Source organism: Cinclus cinclus, chromosome 28 (assembly GCF_963662255.1).
Source record: "Cinclus cinclus chromosome 28, bCinCin1.1, whole genome shotgun sequence".
NCBI classification, from domain to species: Eukaryota; Metazoa; Chordata; class Aves; order Passeriformes; family Cinclidae; genus Cinclus; species Cinclus cinclus.
This window is the reverse complement of record NC_085073.1, coordinates 4,338,561-4,355,280: the sequence shown is the minus strand read 5'-3', so window position 1 is coordinate 4,355,280 and position 16,720 is coordinate 4,338,561. Positions and strand designations below refer to the sequence as shown.

Sequence of the window (16,720 nt, the reverse complement as noted above, 5' to 3'; positions counted from 1 at the left end):
GGGGCTGAGCCCGAGGGGAAGGAGCTGGGCAGGTGCTGATGAGGAGGAAAAAGGCTCTGATCTCCTTTAAAGCCCCCAAGGGAGATGGGAGCCGATTTATCCGGCGATGGCTGGAGGTTTTGGATTCCAGGGGACAAAAGGACAGGAAACTCCCTGCCCCGGGAGCCCCCAGCCCTGGAGGGGTCTTGTGGGCTCTGTGGAAGATCTGACCTTGCTCTTTCCCCTCAAGACTTCAAATTCTCAATTAAGCTGCAATTTCAGAGTGTGGTTTGGAGCCTTGGGTTCCAGAACCAGCCATTTCCTCTAAAAATGGGATCATTTTGAGAAATCACAGGGTGCCTTCCCACAAGAGTAAAATAATCCAAACCAGGTGGGAGAAATGAGGCAGCCTGAGGCATTTTGAGGCATTTCAGCTTCTCCTGAAGCAACTCCCCAGGGAAGTTTCCCAATATTTTCAGCCAAAAGCCCACGGCAGCAAATCCTGACCCCAACAGCCCCTCACAGCTCAATGAGTGATGTTTCCTCTCTCCCCAGAAGGGATAAAGTCCATTAAAAGGAATGAAATACCCAAACTGCTGTTCCCCAGCGATTTATTTGTCTTTCCAAAGTGTGTTTGTCCCTCAGGCTCAACCATTCCTCATCCCAGGCTCCTGGGATGCATCCAGGACAGGCTGCTCTATCCCTGCCCTGCTTAGGAGCTCTACATTCAGGTTTATGAATCACATTCTGATTTTAATCATCAGTATTTGACTTGTTACAGAAACAGAATTAATTTCTGGCCCCTGTGCATACAAATATTATGGATTTATTAGAGCCTGTGTAGGAATTACCAACAAGGAGCAGGTGGTGAATAAAGGATGAGCTCAGAGAGGGCTCAGAGATCACCTGGACACGTGTTGGTCTCAAAACTTCCCAACAAAGCTAAAAAAAAAAAGAAAATCCTGGCAAAGCCTTTGTGTCACGATATGACATCATCTTCCCTGTCAGATTGTTCAGACCTGAAAGCAACTCAGCAGTGTTATCAAATTCAAGCTCCTGCTTTTTAGCCCAGTTTTTCAACCCCTCAGATCAGACGAGGTTTATTAAAGACAGAAAAGCCCCTGGAGCAGGTAGAGTTTTATTGGAAGGCCTGTGAGGAGCCAGATTTGTGCGTGAATGTGAGCGGTGCCCAGGGCAGTGAGTGGAACATAAATAAAGGTTATTTCCTGTACCAGATCTGCATCCTCCTCTCCCGCTTGATTTTCCTCTGCAGCTGCAGGATCCCGTACAGCAAAGCCTCAGCTGTGGGTGGGCAACCTGAGAGGGAGAAAAAGGAAAGAAGGAAGGGAGGAAGGTCACAGGGCTGGTACCTGCATGGACAGAGCTGGAGCCAGCAGCAGAGGTGCCAACCCCAGGATGTATCCAAAGTCCCCTCTGGCTTTGTGGCTGGCACAGGCAGGAGTGCAAAGAAACTAAACTGATGGTGTTTATCAAGATCTTTATCAAATAGAACGATTCTTTGATTTCAAAGTGTATCCAAATCCCCCTCCCACCCCACTGACAGTGCCACCACCACCACAACCCCCCCCCACTCCACAGTCCCTGGAGCTGCTGCAGCTCCTCCACCACTCAAACAGGAAAACCTTTCAAATCTACCCCAAAAATGCAGAGAATTCCCCTCTCCCTTCCCTGCTCCCAGGTGGAGCTGCCCCTTGTACCTGGCACATAAATGTCTACGGGCACGATGCGGTCACAGCCCCTCACCACGGAGTAGGAGTAGTGGTAGTAGCCCCCACCGTTGGCACAGCTGCAGGACAGGGACAGGGACAAGGACAGAGACAGGGTCAGCCCAGGAAGCTGAGCAGGAGGCCAAGGCAAGGTGGCCCTGGGCAGGTGGGTGCTGCCAGGCTTGGAGCCACCAGCTGAGAGCTCACAGGTGACACCACCCCATCACGAACCCTGCCTGGGATGTTGTTAAGATGAATCCAACCCAACTGAACTGTTCCCATCACCCTCACAAAGCAGATTGCACAGCCCTCCCTCTCTGCTACAAAATCTTCTATTTTGCCTCAGAGCTTTCCCAGAATTTCTCTTGTTCCAGCCTGGACTGGCTGCCCTCAACCCTGGTATGAGGACAAGAAAATTGTGAGAACCATGGAATCATTCAGGTTGGAAAAGACCTCTGAGACCATGGAGTCCAACTGAGTCTCCCATGGAGCAGATTCCAACCAAATCCCTTCATAGGCCAGATTCCAATTGATTTCCCCAATGGAGCATTTTCCAACTGAGTCTCTCTCATGAAGGAGATTCCAACTGAGCCCATCCATGGAGCAGATTCCAACTAAATCCCTTCATAGAGCAGATTCCAACTGAACCCCCAAGGAGCAGATTCCAGCACAGCAGAAGCATTTTGAAAGCCAAAAGCAAACCCTGGGATTCTGGATATACACAAGTTTGGCAGCTGCAAACCCCCTGGATCTATCTCTGGGATGATTCACACACACCATTTCCAGAAGGAATTTCTGCTCAGCTCTACAAACCCTCTTTAAGAACCTGGAAACACAAACAAGCAAAGAACTGTCCCCTCTGCACCGGGGACACCCCGGCACTCACCTCCCCATGGACACCACGTAGCGAGGCTCTGGCATCTGGTCATAGACCTGCAGAACAGGGATTTTTGGGATGATTCCCAGCTGCCCCCAAGGTCCCCGAGGTCCCTGAGACCCCCAGTACCTTGCGCAGTGCCGGGGCCATTTTGTTGGTCAGGGTCCCTGCCACGATCATGACATCAGCCTGGCGGGGGCTGGCCCGGAACACGACCCCGAAGCGATCCATGTCATAGCGAGGGGCTGCCATGTGCATCATCTCCACGGCACAGCAGGCCAGCCCGAAGGTCATGGGCCACAGGGAGCTCTGTGGGGACAGGCAGCAGCTCAGGGACAGCACGGGTGACACACAGAAAGGGAGAGGTCAAGGGATGGGGAGCAAAACACACGGCTCCGGGGGAATGGATGCGTGGGGAGAGAGCTCTGTGTGAGGTTTGAATGTGTCCAGAGTGCTCCCCTGACACTGCTAAAGCCACCTCAGAGCCACACGGGGACAGCAGAGATTGAAGAAGGGACAGCTCAGAGCCCCTCAGGGACACGAGGGATCGAAGAAGTGACAGCTCAAGGCCCCAGATGGGCAGGAGTGGCCAGAGAAGGGACAGCTCAGGGCCCCATGCAGACAGTGGTGGCCAGAGAAGGACCAGCCCAGCTAACGCACAGCACAGCAGACCCAGGGCACTGTCACTCGTGTCACCCTTCCCCACAGGCAGAGCAGCTGCTCAGGGCAGGGACAACTCCAGAAAGTGCCTTTTACTGGTGACGAAAGGGCAGTTCCAGACCCCACACACCCTCAGTGCCTTCAGCCTCTCCCGCTCTCTCACTGGACCCCAATGTCACCCTCTGGGCACAGAACTTGGCCACGGGAGCTCTGAGCCTATTTTTATCCTGAGCAGGAGGTGCCTCTGATCTGTCACCCTCTGTCCTTCGGTGCCAGGGGATCTGGGTGGCTCAGGACTCACCCGCCGTGCCCAGTTGACCAGGTCATCGAGCTTGGCAATGACGTACTCGCCACGGCTGCTGGGGACGTAGGATTTCCTCTGGACAACAGCAGAGCTCTTCTGCACCTGGACAGAGCTAAAAGAAGCAGCACAGAGCCATCACTCTCCAGTTATTTCCATGCTGAGTCAGCCTTTAGGCCTCCAAGGGGCTGTAGTTCCCTGAGAAATGACAATCCCACCCCTCTGTCTGTAGCAGAAGATTCTCCCCAGTGTGGGATCTGTGGGTTTGGTGCTCAGACAGAGCCCCCCAGCCATACCCCAACCACAGAGAGACCCTGGCTGCCTCTCTCCGGGGCTTCCAGAGCTGCCAGATCTCCTCGGATTTTAGCAGGGAAGGGAAGAAACGCCTGACAGTAGGTGCCTCCCCTGCCTTGGGAACACAAGTGGCTGTTCCCTGTCCTCAGGGCAGGAGTTGTTACCTGTCAGCATGATCGGCCGGCGTCTGATGGAGCAGCTGAGCGCGAACAGGACTCCCAGAGCCGGGCCTGGGGACAGAAAGAGCCCGCACAGGGTGACAGAACCCCCGGGAGACGCCAGAACCGCGCCGCGAGTTTGCTCCACAAACCCCAGTGGGGAGGAAACCCGCACTGACCCGCAAAGCTGGGGGACCCGTTCAGCCGCCCCCCATTCCATCACCCCCAGTCCCCGGGGTCCCACCGCCCCCGTGCCCCCCAGCCGGTCCCCGGCGCTCACCGCCAGCCGAGCACACCGTGAGCGGGGAGCCGGAGACCTGCAAGAGAGGACGGGAGAGCTCAGCCCGGCTGTGGGCCGGGAACGGCCTGGCGTCCCCTCAGGGTTCCCTCCCGGCCACTTCTTCGGCGGAGGGCCGAGTGGTCGTTTCGGTTCCCAAACCGCTCCCTGTACCCATCCCTGTCCCCACCCAGTCCCTGTCCCGTCCCTGTCCCCGGCCCCGCTCACGGCCCAGCGCCGCCATCTCTCCGCAGCCCTTCACGCAACCTCTGGGCGCGGTGCACCCGCTAAAGGGCCCGGCGCGGCACCGCCTCAGCGCTCCGGCGGGAAACGCGGCCTGGGTGAAGAGTTCCGCAGGCAGCCGCCGACCTCGCGGCAAAACGATCCAAAAACGAACCCAAATTACCCCCGGCGGGAGGGGCTCTCCGGAGCCGCTACAGGAGTCGGCGGGAAGTGCCCGTGCCGGAGCTGCGGAGCCGCAGGAAAATAGGTAGGGGCGTCCCTGGGTGGGCTCGAACCACCAACCTTTCAGTTAACAGCCGAACGCGCTAACCGATTGCGCCACAGAGACCGCACTGAGGTTGCCTCCTGCCTGCCCCCAGTCCCGCCCGTCCCCGTGTCCCGCCTGTCCTGTATCCTGCGTCCCCGTGTCCCGCCTGCCCTGTGTCCTGTGTCCCGTGTCCCCGTGTCCTGAGTCCCGCGTCCTGTGTCCTGTGTCCCCGTGTCCTGAGTCCCGCGTCCCGCCTGTCCTGTGTCCCGCGTCCCCGTGTCCCGCCTGTCCTGTGTCCTGTGTCCCGTGTCCCCGTGTCCTGAGTCCCGCGTCCTGTGTCCTGTGTCCCCGTGTCCTGAGTCCCGCGTCCCGCCTGTCCTGTGTCCCGCGTCCCCGTGTCCCGCCTGTCCTGTGTCCTGTGTCCTGTGTCCCCGTGTCCTGAGTCCCGCGTCCCGTGTCCCCGTGTCCCGCGTCCTGTGTCCTGTGTCCCCGTGTCCTGAGTCCCGCGTCCCGCCTGTCCTGTGTCCCGCGTCCCCGTGTCCCGCCTGTCCTGCGTCCCCGTGTCCTGTGTCCCGTGTCCCATACCCCGCCCCGTGCCCCCGAGCCCGGCACGGCCCAGTGGCGGTGGTGGGTGATGAGGGGCAGCGCCCCCGTGCAGCCGAAATAGCTCAGTTGGGAGAGCGTTAGACTGAAGATCTAAAGGTCCCTGGTTCGATCCCGGGTTTCGGCAAAAGCTTCTTTTCCTGTTGGGCCCTGGGTTGCAATAGCGCTGTTTTCACCCCAAAACACCCCCAGGAACTTCGGAATTCGTTATTCCCTCCCCAAACTCTGTACGCGACCGTTTTAATATCCTGGAAACACACACGCACAGGCAGGGAAGGGTGAAGGACCACGGGCTGTAACACTGGAGTAATGATAAATACCACTAAAGATCTTAAATAAATATGAATTATGAGTTTATGATAAATATGAGTTAGTGTTCTTACACTGATCATTGAGAAGGCAGCTGAGGGAACATGGATTAATTAACACTGAACAATCACAAGCAGCGCCAGCCCATTTTAAATAAAGCACAAGAACAAAAACCAGTAAGTTCATTTCCTAGTGATGAATGACATCAAACTGAGACAGGACATCACAGCTTTATCTGCTGTATAAAAACAATCTTCACCTGCAGTAAAGGTGGAAGGGTGGTGCTTCCACCACCTACCAGAGATCAAAATAATTAAACAAAAGCAGCAAATTTTGATGATTCACTTCATCCCACTTTATTGAGTCCACGTGACTTGTACATGGTGAGGCTGAGCCTGGTGCCCAGTACCAGGGAGTGACTGGTGGGGCAGAACTGGAAGGGGGTGGAACAAGGTCAGGAATATCCTTGGAAATGTCTGAGGCCAGGCTGGAGGGATTTGGAGCACCCAGGGACAAGAGGGAGGTGTCCCTGCCCATGGATGGGCTTTGAGGTCCCTTCCAGCCCAAAGCTCTCCAGCACTCCACAGCTGCAGGGAAGGAGAGTCGAGGAGGTTCTGATTCTGTGCACGGGTGTGGAGCAGGATCTTAACAGCACTTGAGGAATTTTGATGGAGAGGGGAACACAGGGTTAATGTAGAGGAGGGGGAAGTTGATCCCCATCTCCAAATTACCCCAGAGCACTGGGATGAGGGGCAGGAAGTCCCTCCCCAACCTCTCACCTCCAAAGGGAAAGTGCCACTCACAGCTCTGAGTTAACTCCATCATTAATTTTTCGTCCTATCCCTCCTCACAGGTTTTAATAAAACCCTCACTTCCTGGCCTGTCCCCATAATTGAGGTACTTGAGATATCGGGAATAAAGATTCCATGGTAAAACTCATTTGAGAGCACAGAGCAATTAAAAGTGTAATTAAAATATATTCAGATAATTACTACAGCCAGGATAGACATCTGGATCCCAATTTCAACTTCTTCATTTCAAATCATCTTGGGTTTTATTGGACAAGCAAGGAGATCACATTTCATTATCACAGAGAAACCCTAATCAGGGGGTTTTATGTATCATTTATCATTATTCATCATTAATTAGTTCTTGGTGACACTGCTTCCATGTGCCACAGCTCCAGCAAAGGTGGGCAGGATTAAACTGGGAATTTAGATGAGAAAAAGACAATTAAAATCCTCCCCAAAGAGGCAATAAACCAGCATTCCACTGGTTCACTGTTAGAGCAAAAGGGAATGCTGTTGTTTAAGCAAAGCTGGATTCCTTCTCCACAGAATTTTACTTGTCATAACAAAACAAAAACCCAGATCTTTGTGATCCAGGTCGCAGCTCTGGGCACCAATCTGATTTCCCACCCTTGGAGATCCATGAGGGAGGAAGGGGGAACCCCTGGGAGTGTTTCCTGCCAGGAAACCCCTGGTTTTATCAGCAGCAATGAGGCCACAAAGCAGGACAAGATCCTCTCCCAGGCTGTGTGTTTGGCCAGAAGAATCCATGTGGAAATTGCACAGCACCGGGGGTCTCTGGCAGCCCCCCCAGGAGGGCACTGATGGATGAGGATCCTGAACATGGTGAGGCCACGGGAAGCAGCAAGGGCTGAGAGCAGAATATCTGGGAATGTGCACACAGACTTTACAAAGAATGCCACGTTTCATAGAAATCACCACTGGTTATTTACACCTGGTCCTGGGCAGCCCTGGCCACTCCTCAGCTCTCTGCAGGCTCTGCCTCCATCTTGAGCTTTTTGCTTCCCAGGACTTGTTCATCAAACAACTCTCTCTCTCTAGAAAGAAAAACAGAAACAGGATGTTATTGTCCAGATTAAGTCACAAATTTGGACAAATTAAATTTGCACTGTTGGAGTAGCTCAGCTGGGACATTTTCCACATTTTGTCCCTCACAGGAGGAGGACGCTGAACTGTCCTGCCTTCACCCTTAAACCTTTTCTGTATCCAACAATAAAGAAGTAAAAACCCTTAAAAATCCTGAAAACAGATCTACCTTTTGCTCACAGGAGGTCCTTTAATGTACTTCTCTTCTGCCTTCTCATAATCGATGTCATCCACAGCAGCTATGGCACAGATGATGGCCTAGAAAAGTATTGAATAATTAATATAATAATAAATAAGCAAAGTTAAATCACAGCCAGGGTTTTGAAACTGTCTCAACTGAGCACGTTTTGAGAAAAGGATTCCTCAGTTACTTGGAAAACTTGGATGAAACCGCTCACTGAGTGCCTGAAATTCTTAAATAAATAATATGAAATTGTTCAGTATCATCCCCTGGGGGATATTTTTATCCTCAGATTAAAATATTCTTCTGAGTAATTTTGTTTCTACACGAGTTAATGTTCTCCTGGGAAAACTCCTGGGAAGAACACCAGGTATCCACAACAACTGTAAAAACAGCCTGCACAGCACCCCCCACCTCAACACACACAAAGGACCAAGAAAAACCCTGAGAAGTTGCCAAATTAAAGTAAAAACTCCAAAACAAAGCTTTAAAGCATTTCAGAAGTCATTAAAATACAACAGAAAACTATCAGTCTGCTTTTAAAAACAACGAACTACCTGAAGCTTCTCTTTTCTGTGCTTAAAAATCAGCATTTGAGTGACTCAGGCTGAGGGCAGGTGATTATTACTGCCTGGCTCAGTTCTGGGAACTCTCTCCAGGAACACTCCATAGGAACCACATCACAGCAAAGGAATAAATAATGGGAATTAGTATCATTTATTGCCCCACAGCTCATTTTTGCCCCGTTTCAGGCTCCCTCACCTCAGGTAAAAGCACATCTGAGATGAATCTGATGCCATCCCCCAGGATCTGGTGCAGGTTCTTGGTGTCCATCTCCCTGTACACCTCCTTCAGGTACCCAACCACCAGGTCCAGCTGCTCCTCATCCTCCAAGTAAGTCTCCACACAGGTCATGTACCGGCTGGAATTCAGGAATTTCTTCAGCCAACGGGATTGTTTCCCACTTTTCAAGATGCCCAGGAGATGTTCTTCAGCCCCTTTGGTTTTCACTATGAACTCCACCAGCTTCTTGTTCTCCCTGTCCCTGGCAGCTCTGGTCCTGTCAGGGAGGAGCTTCCTCGGGGGTTTCTGGGGGGAGGTGTCTGAGGAAGACTCTCCAGCTCCTTCCTCCTCTGTGTTTGGGAATGCCATCTGCACCACACTCTGGTATCCCTCTTTCCTCACTGGGTAGCCTGAAAGAGAAACCACAAGAATTGATATTTAAATGTACAAAGAGTTGTCATAGCCATATCAATAGAAAATAAGGAATTTTACTGCTGAGAGGAGTTTTTCTTCCTTGCCAAGCAAAGAGGTTAAAAAAAAAAAAAAAAAAAAAAACACCACCAAAAGATTTATTTGCCTTAAAGAAAATAAAAATATTAGGGAGTTGACATGGACTCTGCAACATAAAGAACCAGGCACAACTCCAACTATTCTCTGATTCCATGACCTGATTGTCTTGAACCACCAGTATTTATTTAATTTATTAAACCCTTAAATGCAATAATGGGGAGTTGTAAATTTACCAGCAGCCTCTCCCCGGGTTTGGTGCCAAAGTCACTTGCGTGTAAATGTCAGAGCTACATTTACCCAGCCAAGAGAAAAGTTCCCAAAGGGATGGATTCACTTACTGATATCAGCAGCAAAATACTCCAGGAAGGATCCAGTGAAAGAATGACAACCTAAAAACCCAAAACAGGGGCAGTGATCAGTTCCGCTCAGGAATCAAAGCTTGGGCTTCCCTTTTCCTGGTGGATCAGAGGATGAGATCCCAGAGAAGCTGGCAGTGTCCAAGGCCAGGTTGGAAGGGGCTTGGAGCACCCTGGGGCAGTGGGAGGTGTCCTTGCCCATGGCAGGGGGGACTGGATGAGGTTGAAGGTCCTTTCCCCACCAAACCACGCTGGGATTTGATGATTCCGTGGTGCTGCCCCTCCTTACCCACTCGGATCCGATAGTCCAGGATCAGCTGGAGGCACCACTCGATTTCCATGGAATAATTCTCCTTGGCTCGTTCCTGCAAAAAACAAGGAGGATTTTCTGTCCCAAATCCAGCAGCTCTCCAAGAGGTTCAGCCCAGGACACCGAGCAGGGGACAGAAATGGTCCACGACAATTTTTTACCTCAAAGTAAAACCAGTTCCTGCCAGAACTGTCACAGGGATGAGAGAGGCTTTGAGGGGGTCAAGGCCCACATTTCCCCCCCCCCCCCCCCCCCGGCCATTTATATCCTGGATTTCCCACTGTATTTGCCCAACCCCTGCAATTCCACATCTCTGGGATACTCACAATGAGCTCCTGCTTCTCCTCACAGTCAAAGTGCTTCAGGCTCTTCAGAGACACTGAGAAACTTTTAAAGGAACACAGTCAGAAGTGCCTTTAACTGCCCCACTTTCCTGTTTATTCACTGCAGTTCTGCTTCTCCCTGAAAATCCCATTTCCCAAGGAACCAAGGAGCAAGAATTTTAATGGTTTTTGCTTCCTGAGCAAGTTGAAGTATGGAATCTTCTAACAAATGAGAAATCCCTGGTTTAGAGAAAAGTTAAAGGCAGCCTAAGTGTTTCCAGAAAGTTTGTGCAGCACAGGGAAAATACCAGCTGCCTTCCAGGGATTTTTTATTTTGGTTTTGTTTTCGATTCCTCAGCCCTTCCCGAGGACAGGGAGCTGCCTCAACCTGCAGCATGACAAAGCACCTGCAACCCTCACCTGCCCCAGCCCCTCCCTCCCAGATCAACCTGGAGAGAACTGTCCTCACCCTGCACCAGGAAATGGGCACAGGGCATGGAATAACAGACTGGGAATTCAGGATGGGATGAAAATCCACATTTACCCTTTTTTCTTCTCATTTGTGGTGCCATCTATGAAGAGCACACAGGCCCTCCGGTGCTTCCTCTTCACTGCTTTCACCTGGAGAGAGGATAAAACCTCAAAAACCCTAATTCTGATAAAGCAGGGATAGTTTTCCGTGGTTATCACCCACCACAACCCACACTTAAATTTTCCTATTGGTGCAACTTTTTTTTTTACACAAATACGAAAAATTCAAGTGGAAGCAGCAACCAGTTCCCTCAAGGGAGCGTTTTTTAGTGCACAAAGAGCACACACCCATTTCTTTTTGTTTTTTCCAAATTGAGAACAAACTCCTGCTCCATGACAAAAGAACTGGGATAATCCTGTGCTCTGCACAAACGGGTGTGAACTGATCACATTTTGAGCACTTTTAGCATAAATCTACTTCTACAAATCCTGAAATGCTTCTACTGGAAGGTCTTTAACACTTTCAGGAAGGGCAAAAGTCACTCCAGGACTGGGAATTGCTGCTTATCAGCAGGATATGAGGAGGCAGGAGCTGCTCTTACCACCGCTGGCCAGTACGGATACCTCCGCAGCTTGCACCACACCAACATCCCTTCCTCGAAAAATTTGGGTTCTGGGGTGAAAAAAAGGGAATTTTTTTTTTTTTTTGTTTTAAAAACAATAAGACAGATGTTGCCCCTCTCTGCTTCTCCTCCAACAGAAACCCCAGGAGTTTCTCTTCACAATAAGAGATGTTGTGGTTTTGGTTTAAATTGGGTAGAAATATTAATTTTGTGTGAAAGATGTGGGGGAGTAAGTGCTGTCTTCTATAATAAACTTTGCACTTTTTTTTTTCCCCTTTATTTTTGGAATTAGTTTTAAAGTTGCAGAATTTAATATTTAACACAAACAGAACAGACAGTTGGGGATACAAGTATTATAAAGTTATTTTAGGATATTTTACTCTTTATCCCCATATCATCATCTTACTACATATATTTTTTTAACTTTTGAAGAGAAACTCCTCTTCAGTGCTTTTACAGTGACCCCCAAAATGCAGCACAGGGAGCTCTGAACTGAAAGCCAACAACTTTAACCCCAAGTCCTTGCCCAGATTCAGGGATTTTCACTTCATTCTGCAGCAAAATGCCCGATGGAGCCAGGAAATGCATTTTATCCCAAACCTGGACATAGCTAGATTCCCTCCAGGAATGCCCATGGATTGCAAACTGAGGGGGAAGAGCCTCAGGCCTGTGCTGATGTCTCACCTCGATGGGATAGAACACTTGGGAAATTTTCCTCCTCTTCATCTGCCAGAGGGGAGAGTGGAGGCAGGCTCTCCGAGGAAACTCTCCTGGAAGACATCCCAGAGGGTTCCAGCCCTGCCAACAGCACAGGATCCAGGGATTAGGTCAGGATCAGCTTCAGAGCAGGTGACACACACCTGAGTGTGACCCCAGAGGGTACCTGACACACCTGCACACTCCTCTAATTCCCTGATCATGTGGTAGAAGAGGGACAGGGGAAGGAGTGGGGCTGGATTCAGGACCCTGCACCTACTCATTTAAAAACATTTAATCTCAATTTATCAGAAAGCAGCAAAGGAAAACAAGTGTGAGCCCAAAAAATCCCACACAATTCCAGACAACCCAAATACCATCCAAGCCCTCTCCAGCACTGAAGGGATGAGCATTTCAGCTCCTCAGGAACAGAAACCAAAAGGAATTAAACCAGCAACCCCAGAGCCACTTCCCCAAAATGAGAGCACCGTTCCAAGGTGAGTAACAGTGCTCAGCAGCCACGTGGGATGAAGGTTTCCCTTCCCCAAGGGATTTGCCCACCTTCATCTTCTTTGGAGTCAAGAGCTCTATTCCCAGCCAGGTGTGAGGGATCCTCATTTTCCTCCTCCTGAGGCTGAGGGAAGGCACCAGAAGGCCCAGGTGAGGATCCAGGGTGGCTCCTGCATTTCCTGTCTGTGCCTGAGGCCCCATCCAGGTGTTTTCCACCCTCTGCCTCTCTCCTCCCATCCAGCTGCTTTGCCAGGCTCTCACTCTCACTGCTGATGCTTTTCTCCAACTCATCCGAGGCAGTTTCACGGGAGGAATCCTGGAATGCACCCCCAGGCTGAATTCCTGTCTTTCTAGAAGGTTCCACTGTGCCAGATTTCAAGGGGGCAGGTGGAGACCCCTCCTCGGGATGCACTTGTGCTTCATGCTGGGGGGAATCATCCCTGCCTTTTCTTTTCCTTCCTTGCTGACTTCTCCCAGACTTTGGCTGACAGGAGACTCCATTCCCTGTTTTGGGCTGGATTTTCTTCTGTCTGGGTGATGATTTTGGTTCTGCATTTTTGCAGTTGTGACTGTCAGGGGCTGGTGCCACACAAGAGTCCCTGGCACCACACCTGGCAGGGTTTGTTCGACCCCCACGTGTCCTGGCAGGGCTTGCTCCACTTCCAGGTGCTTTTCCATTCCCCTCTGGAGCCACAGAACCTCCCTGGCTCCGTGCTTTGGGATCATCATAGTTCTTTTGGGGTTTTCTTTTCCCCTTGGCAGCCTCAGGTTCTGAATTTTTAGAGTGAGAGCGTAATAAGAAGCCATGGGAGAGGGTGGGTGGGGAAGATTTCTCCCGGGAAAATTTGGAGTTTGGTCCTTCTTCAGGTGGCATTTCACTGTCTGAGTCAGTCTGATGGAGAATATCCAAAGCAATTTTAAGGGAGCAGCGATATTGCAGCTCCTCCACAGCCTCACTCATACTTTTCTTTTGCTCTGATGAGGAAAAAATAAACAATAAATGAAATTATCCTCGTAATTCTGTCATAAACAATATTTATTGTTAAAGAAATAATATATGTTACTTGTAGTGTTTCTTTTAAGAAAATTAATTTACTATTTAAATCATCCACGATTCCCAAGGCAAAGCATGGAGACACACAAAGACCAGGCTGGAAGTGCCTCATTTTTAGGGAAACCCACATTTCTTCACCATCCCCCTAACAAACCACCCCAGGGAAGAGGAAATTTATCATTTTTATCCTATTTTGCAACTTTATGGAAAAGGAGAATAGAAAATAAATGAAATGCACAAGTTTGATCCCCCCCAGGCTGAGTTTCTACGGATACTTTTTCACCCTAAAAAGACACAAAGCAGCACATTCAGGGCTCTTTGTGGGTAATATTCACCCAGAAAAGACAAAGTAGCACATTTGGGCCCCACCCTCCTCACCCAGGGTGGAGGCGATGGCCTTGATCCACTCCTCGGTCAGGGGAATGGTGTTTGCAGAGCTCACACTGACCCTGGAACACAAAAAGGTGACTAGAACCAGCACCCAAAACACTCCCAGCACCACAAAACTGCTCTCAGACAGCAAAAACCTCAAAACATTCCCACCCCCAGCCTGTCCTCGTTAGGGTTAAACACCTCAACCTTCAGCAAATCCAGGATCCTATCCCACACACACCTTCAGGTAAAGGGATTTCTTTCTTCCCCTTATTTTTTTAACCTCTAAGAATTCAAACACATGACAGGAACAAAGATACTCAACTGCTTCTCCAAGCCAAGGATTTCAGCTTTAAATAATCCCATCCTTTTCGTGGTGGCAACAGGACTGCTCCCAGCAACTCCAGGTTTGCACAAAACCTGTGTTAAAAGTGAGGGGGAAAATAAAAATCCTCATTTAAAATCCTGACCAACATCAAAACTTTTATATAAAAGCATCTTGACAGAGCCTTAGGACCATGGAATGATAAAATCCCATGATGGATTGGGTGGGAAGGGACTTTAAATCACATCCAGTCCCACGCTGCCATGGCAGGGACACTTTCCACTGTCCCAGGGTGCTCCAACCCTCATCCAACCTGGCCTTGGGCCAGGGATGGGGCAGCCTCATCTTCTCTGGAAATCCATTCCAGGGTCTCCCCACCTTCACAGTGAGGAATTTTTTCCCAATATCCTACCCAACCCTGCCCTCTCAACCCCCCCATCCCATCATTCTAGGCCCTCTCCATTTTTTCCTGCTGGCATCTCCACAGCTCAGACAAGTTCAAACACGTTTCTGGGACTTCTCCCATCCTTCCTGCTCTGTTTCAGCTCTTTCCAAGCAGCCTCCACGAACATGACCTCATTCCTCATTACCTTGGCTGGCCACAAACGCCTCTTCCACTTGCAGAGAACAAGCTCTTGGTCGGTCATGGCTGAGCTTCACGTGGAGAAGGGCAATTCCAAGGGGTTCTGAGGGGGAAAAAAAAAAAGGGGGGGGAATAAAGGAGTCACCCACCTTTGTCGATTGTGGTCTTTGTTTTTTGAAGGAAATACAGGATCTAATAGAACATATTACTACAGTTATTACTGGTTTATCTTCGGGATCACTGCAGTGATATCACCCTGCAGCATTCTCCAAAATTATAGCTTAAATTCCAATTTTCTGTAGGAGCTGTGGCTGCCCCCTCCCTGGAAATGTCCAAGGCCAGGTTGGACAAGGTTTGGAGCAACCTGAGACAGTGGAAGGGATGGGACTGGATGGGCTTTTAGGTCCTTCCAACCCAAACAATCCCAGAATTCAATAATTCCATAATTCCAGAAGCACAAGTGGCTGTCACTGCATGTGTTGGGTGAGGAAAACACTATCAGGAATTACACAATGCAGCCATGGGCCTGCCCAATCCACAGCTTCCTGCGACCAAACCCTGAAAATAGGGAACTACACCCTAAAAACAACCGGACAGACTCTACACGTAATTTGATCCCAATTTTTACACACGGTTTGCAACAGAAACCTGAGCAGAGCGGCCTCAGAGGTTCCTCAAAGGCTGGGGGGGAGGGAAAAATAAAAAAATTAAAAAAAAAAAAAAACAAACAGCAATACTAAAGGGAAGCTCTTCCTGTACTTACAAGGTCCAGGTGCTGGGCTGGGCTGGGCTGGCCGGGGCTCCGGGATCGCGGCCCTGCGGTGGAGGGAAGGAGGGAAGGAGGGACGAGGGGCCGTTAGTGGCGCCCGGAACGGCGACGCCGCTGCGGGACCCCCATGAGGCGGCGCGGGGACAGCGGGAACCGCCCGGCCCCAAAAAAAACCCTACGTGAGGGGAGGGACGGGACCGGACCCTCCCCCAAACCGCCCTCGGTGAGGGGAGAGACCCTTAAAATCCGTGAGGGGAGAGAACCCCAAAATCCTGTACTGGGTGAGGGGAGAGAACCCCAAAATCCGTGAGGGGAGAGAACCCCAAAATCCTGTACTCGGTGAGGGGAGAGAACCCCAAAATCCGTGAGGGAAGAGAACCCCAAAATCCTGTACTCGGTGAGGGGAACGACCCTCAAGATCCTGCACTGCGTGAGGGGAGCGACCCCCAAAATCCCGTACTGGGTGAGGAATGGGACACGACCCCCAAACCCGGACCGGTGAGGGGAGAGGGACGGGACAGGACCCCCAAACCCGGACCGGTGAGGGGAGAGATGGGACAGGACCCCCCTGCAGAGCCTCCTCCATACGGTTCGGGACCCCCAAACCTCCCTCCGTGAGAGACGGAACCCTCCAAGCGCCCCGGTGAGGGAGGGAACGGAACCCCTCAAAACCCTCCCCTCACAGGGGACGTCCCCCCCCAACCTTCCCTGCTGGGGGGAGGAAGGGGCCCCCTCCCTTCGCCCACTCAGAGGACGGGCGGGACCCCCAAACGCGGTGCCGATGCCAGCCCCAGACTCTCGTGTCCCCCTCAGACCCCGGTTTGAGCGGTAAGGGGGAGGGGGGGGCACCGTTACCGTGCGCGCTCCCGACAACACCGCCCCCCCGTGCGCGCCGCCGCCGCCGCTACCCTCCACACCACGAGGGTCTACGCATGCGCCGCGCAGCAGCGCCCTCCGGACCAATCAGCGAGCGTCGCCTGGCGCTTCGCCCTCTCCGCCGCGGCCAAAACACGAGGCTCAGCCAATCAGAGCGCACGCTTCTCCTTAGCCACTCCCACCTCCTTTACTATTGCAGGTTTAGGCGGGGCGGCATGGCAACTGGGCGAGTGACGTCATTGCCAGGAAGGGTGACGTCATTTGCTGGTTTGGGCTGGCCGGAGGTTCGGGTCCGCGCAGTGCCACGGGCAGGGACACATTCCATCGGCTCCAAGCACCGCCCACGCCCCGCAGGGTCAATCCAAGGTGGATCTAATCCCAGTTCTTGGAATGGGATTCCTAGAGCAG

The 16,720-nt window shown here is 51.4% G+C and overlaps 3 protein-coding genes and 2 non-coding genes across 5 annotated transcripts; 1 reads left to right on the top strand and 4 right to left on the bottom strand.

The window, feature by feature from the left end:
* Positions 1-1,098: 1,098 nt before the first annotated feature.
* On the bottom strand, positions 1,099-4,553 carry NDUFS7 (NADH:ubiquinone oxidoreductase core subunit S7). The gene is made up of 8 exons (XM_062510367.1): positions 4,502-4,553; positions 4,277-4,313; positions 4,003-4,068; positions 3,545-3,659; positions 2,713-2,892; positions 2,593-2,639; positions 1,698-1,786; positions 1,099-1,296 (listed from the first exon to the last, which is right to left on the bottom strand). Exons 1-8 carry the CDS (start codon positions 4,515-4,517, stop codon positions 1,199-1,201), a joined length of 648 nt encoding a protein of 215 aa, XP_062366351.1. The 5' UTR covers positions 4,518-4,553; the 3' UTR covers positions 1,099-1,198.
* Positions 4,554-4,585: 32 nt separating this feature from the next.
* On the bottom strand, positions 4,586-5,346 carry LOC134054256 (variant surface antigen B-like). The gene is made up of 2 exons (XM_062509862.1): positions 4,930-5,346; positions 4,586-4,642 (listed from the first exon to the last, which is right to left on the bottom strand). Exons 1-2 carry the CDS (start codon positions 5,344-5,346, stop codon positions 4,586-4,588), a joined length of 474 nt encoding a protein of 157 aa, XP_062365846.1.
* Positions 4,771-4,844, bottom strand: TRNAN-GUU (transfer RNA asparagine (anticodon GUU)). The gene has a single exon. It is a non-coding gene; the product is annotated as a tRNA-Asn (tRNA).
* Positions 5,347-5,420: 74 nt separating the features above from the next.
* Positions 5,421-5,493, top strand: TRNAF-GAA (transfer RNA phenylalanine (anticodon GAA)). The gene has a single exon. It is a non-coding gene; the product is annotated as a tRNA-Phe (tRNA).
* Positions 5,494-5,980: 487 nt separating this feature from the next.
* On the bottom strand, positions 5,981-16,359 carry PWWP3A (PWWP domain containing 3A, DNA repair factor). The gene is made up of 15 exons (XM_062510287.1): positions 16,292-16,359; positions 15,431-15,483; positions 14,675-14,770; positions 14,085-14,179; positions 13,766-13,836; positions 12,385-13,308; positions 11,812-11,925; positions 11,107-11,177; positions 10,578-10,654; positions 10,037-10,097; positions 9,690-9,765; positions 9,383-9,433; positions 8,514-8,944; positions 7,740-7,828; positions 5,981-7,521 (listed from the first exon to the last, which is right to left on the bottom strand). Exons 3-15 carry the CDS (start codon positions 14,729-14,731, stop codon positions 7,446-7,448), a joined length of 2,193 nt encoding a protein of 730 aa, XP_062366271.1. The 5' UTR covers positions 14,732-14,770; positions 15,431-15,483; positions 16,292-16,359; the 3' UTR covers positions 5,981-7,445.
* Positions 16,360-16,720: the final 361 nt, after the last annotated feature.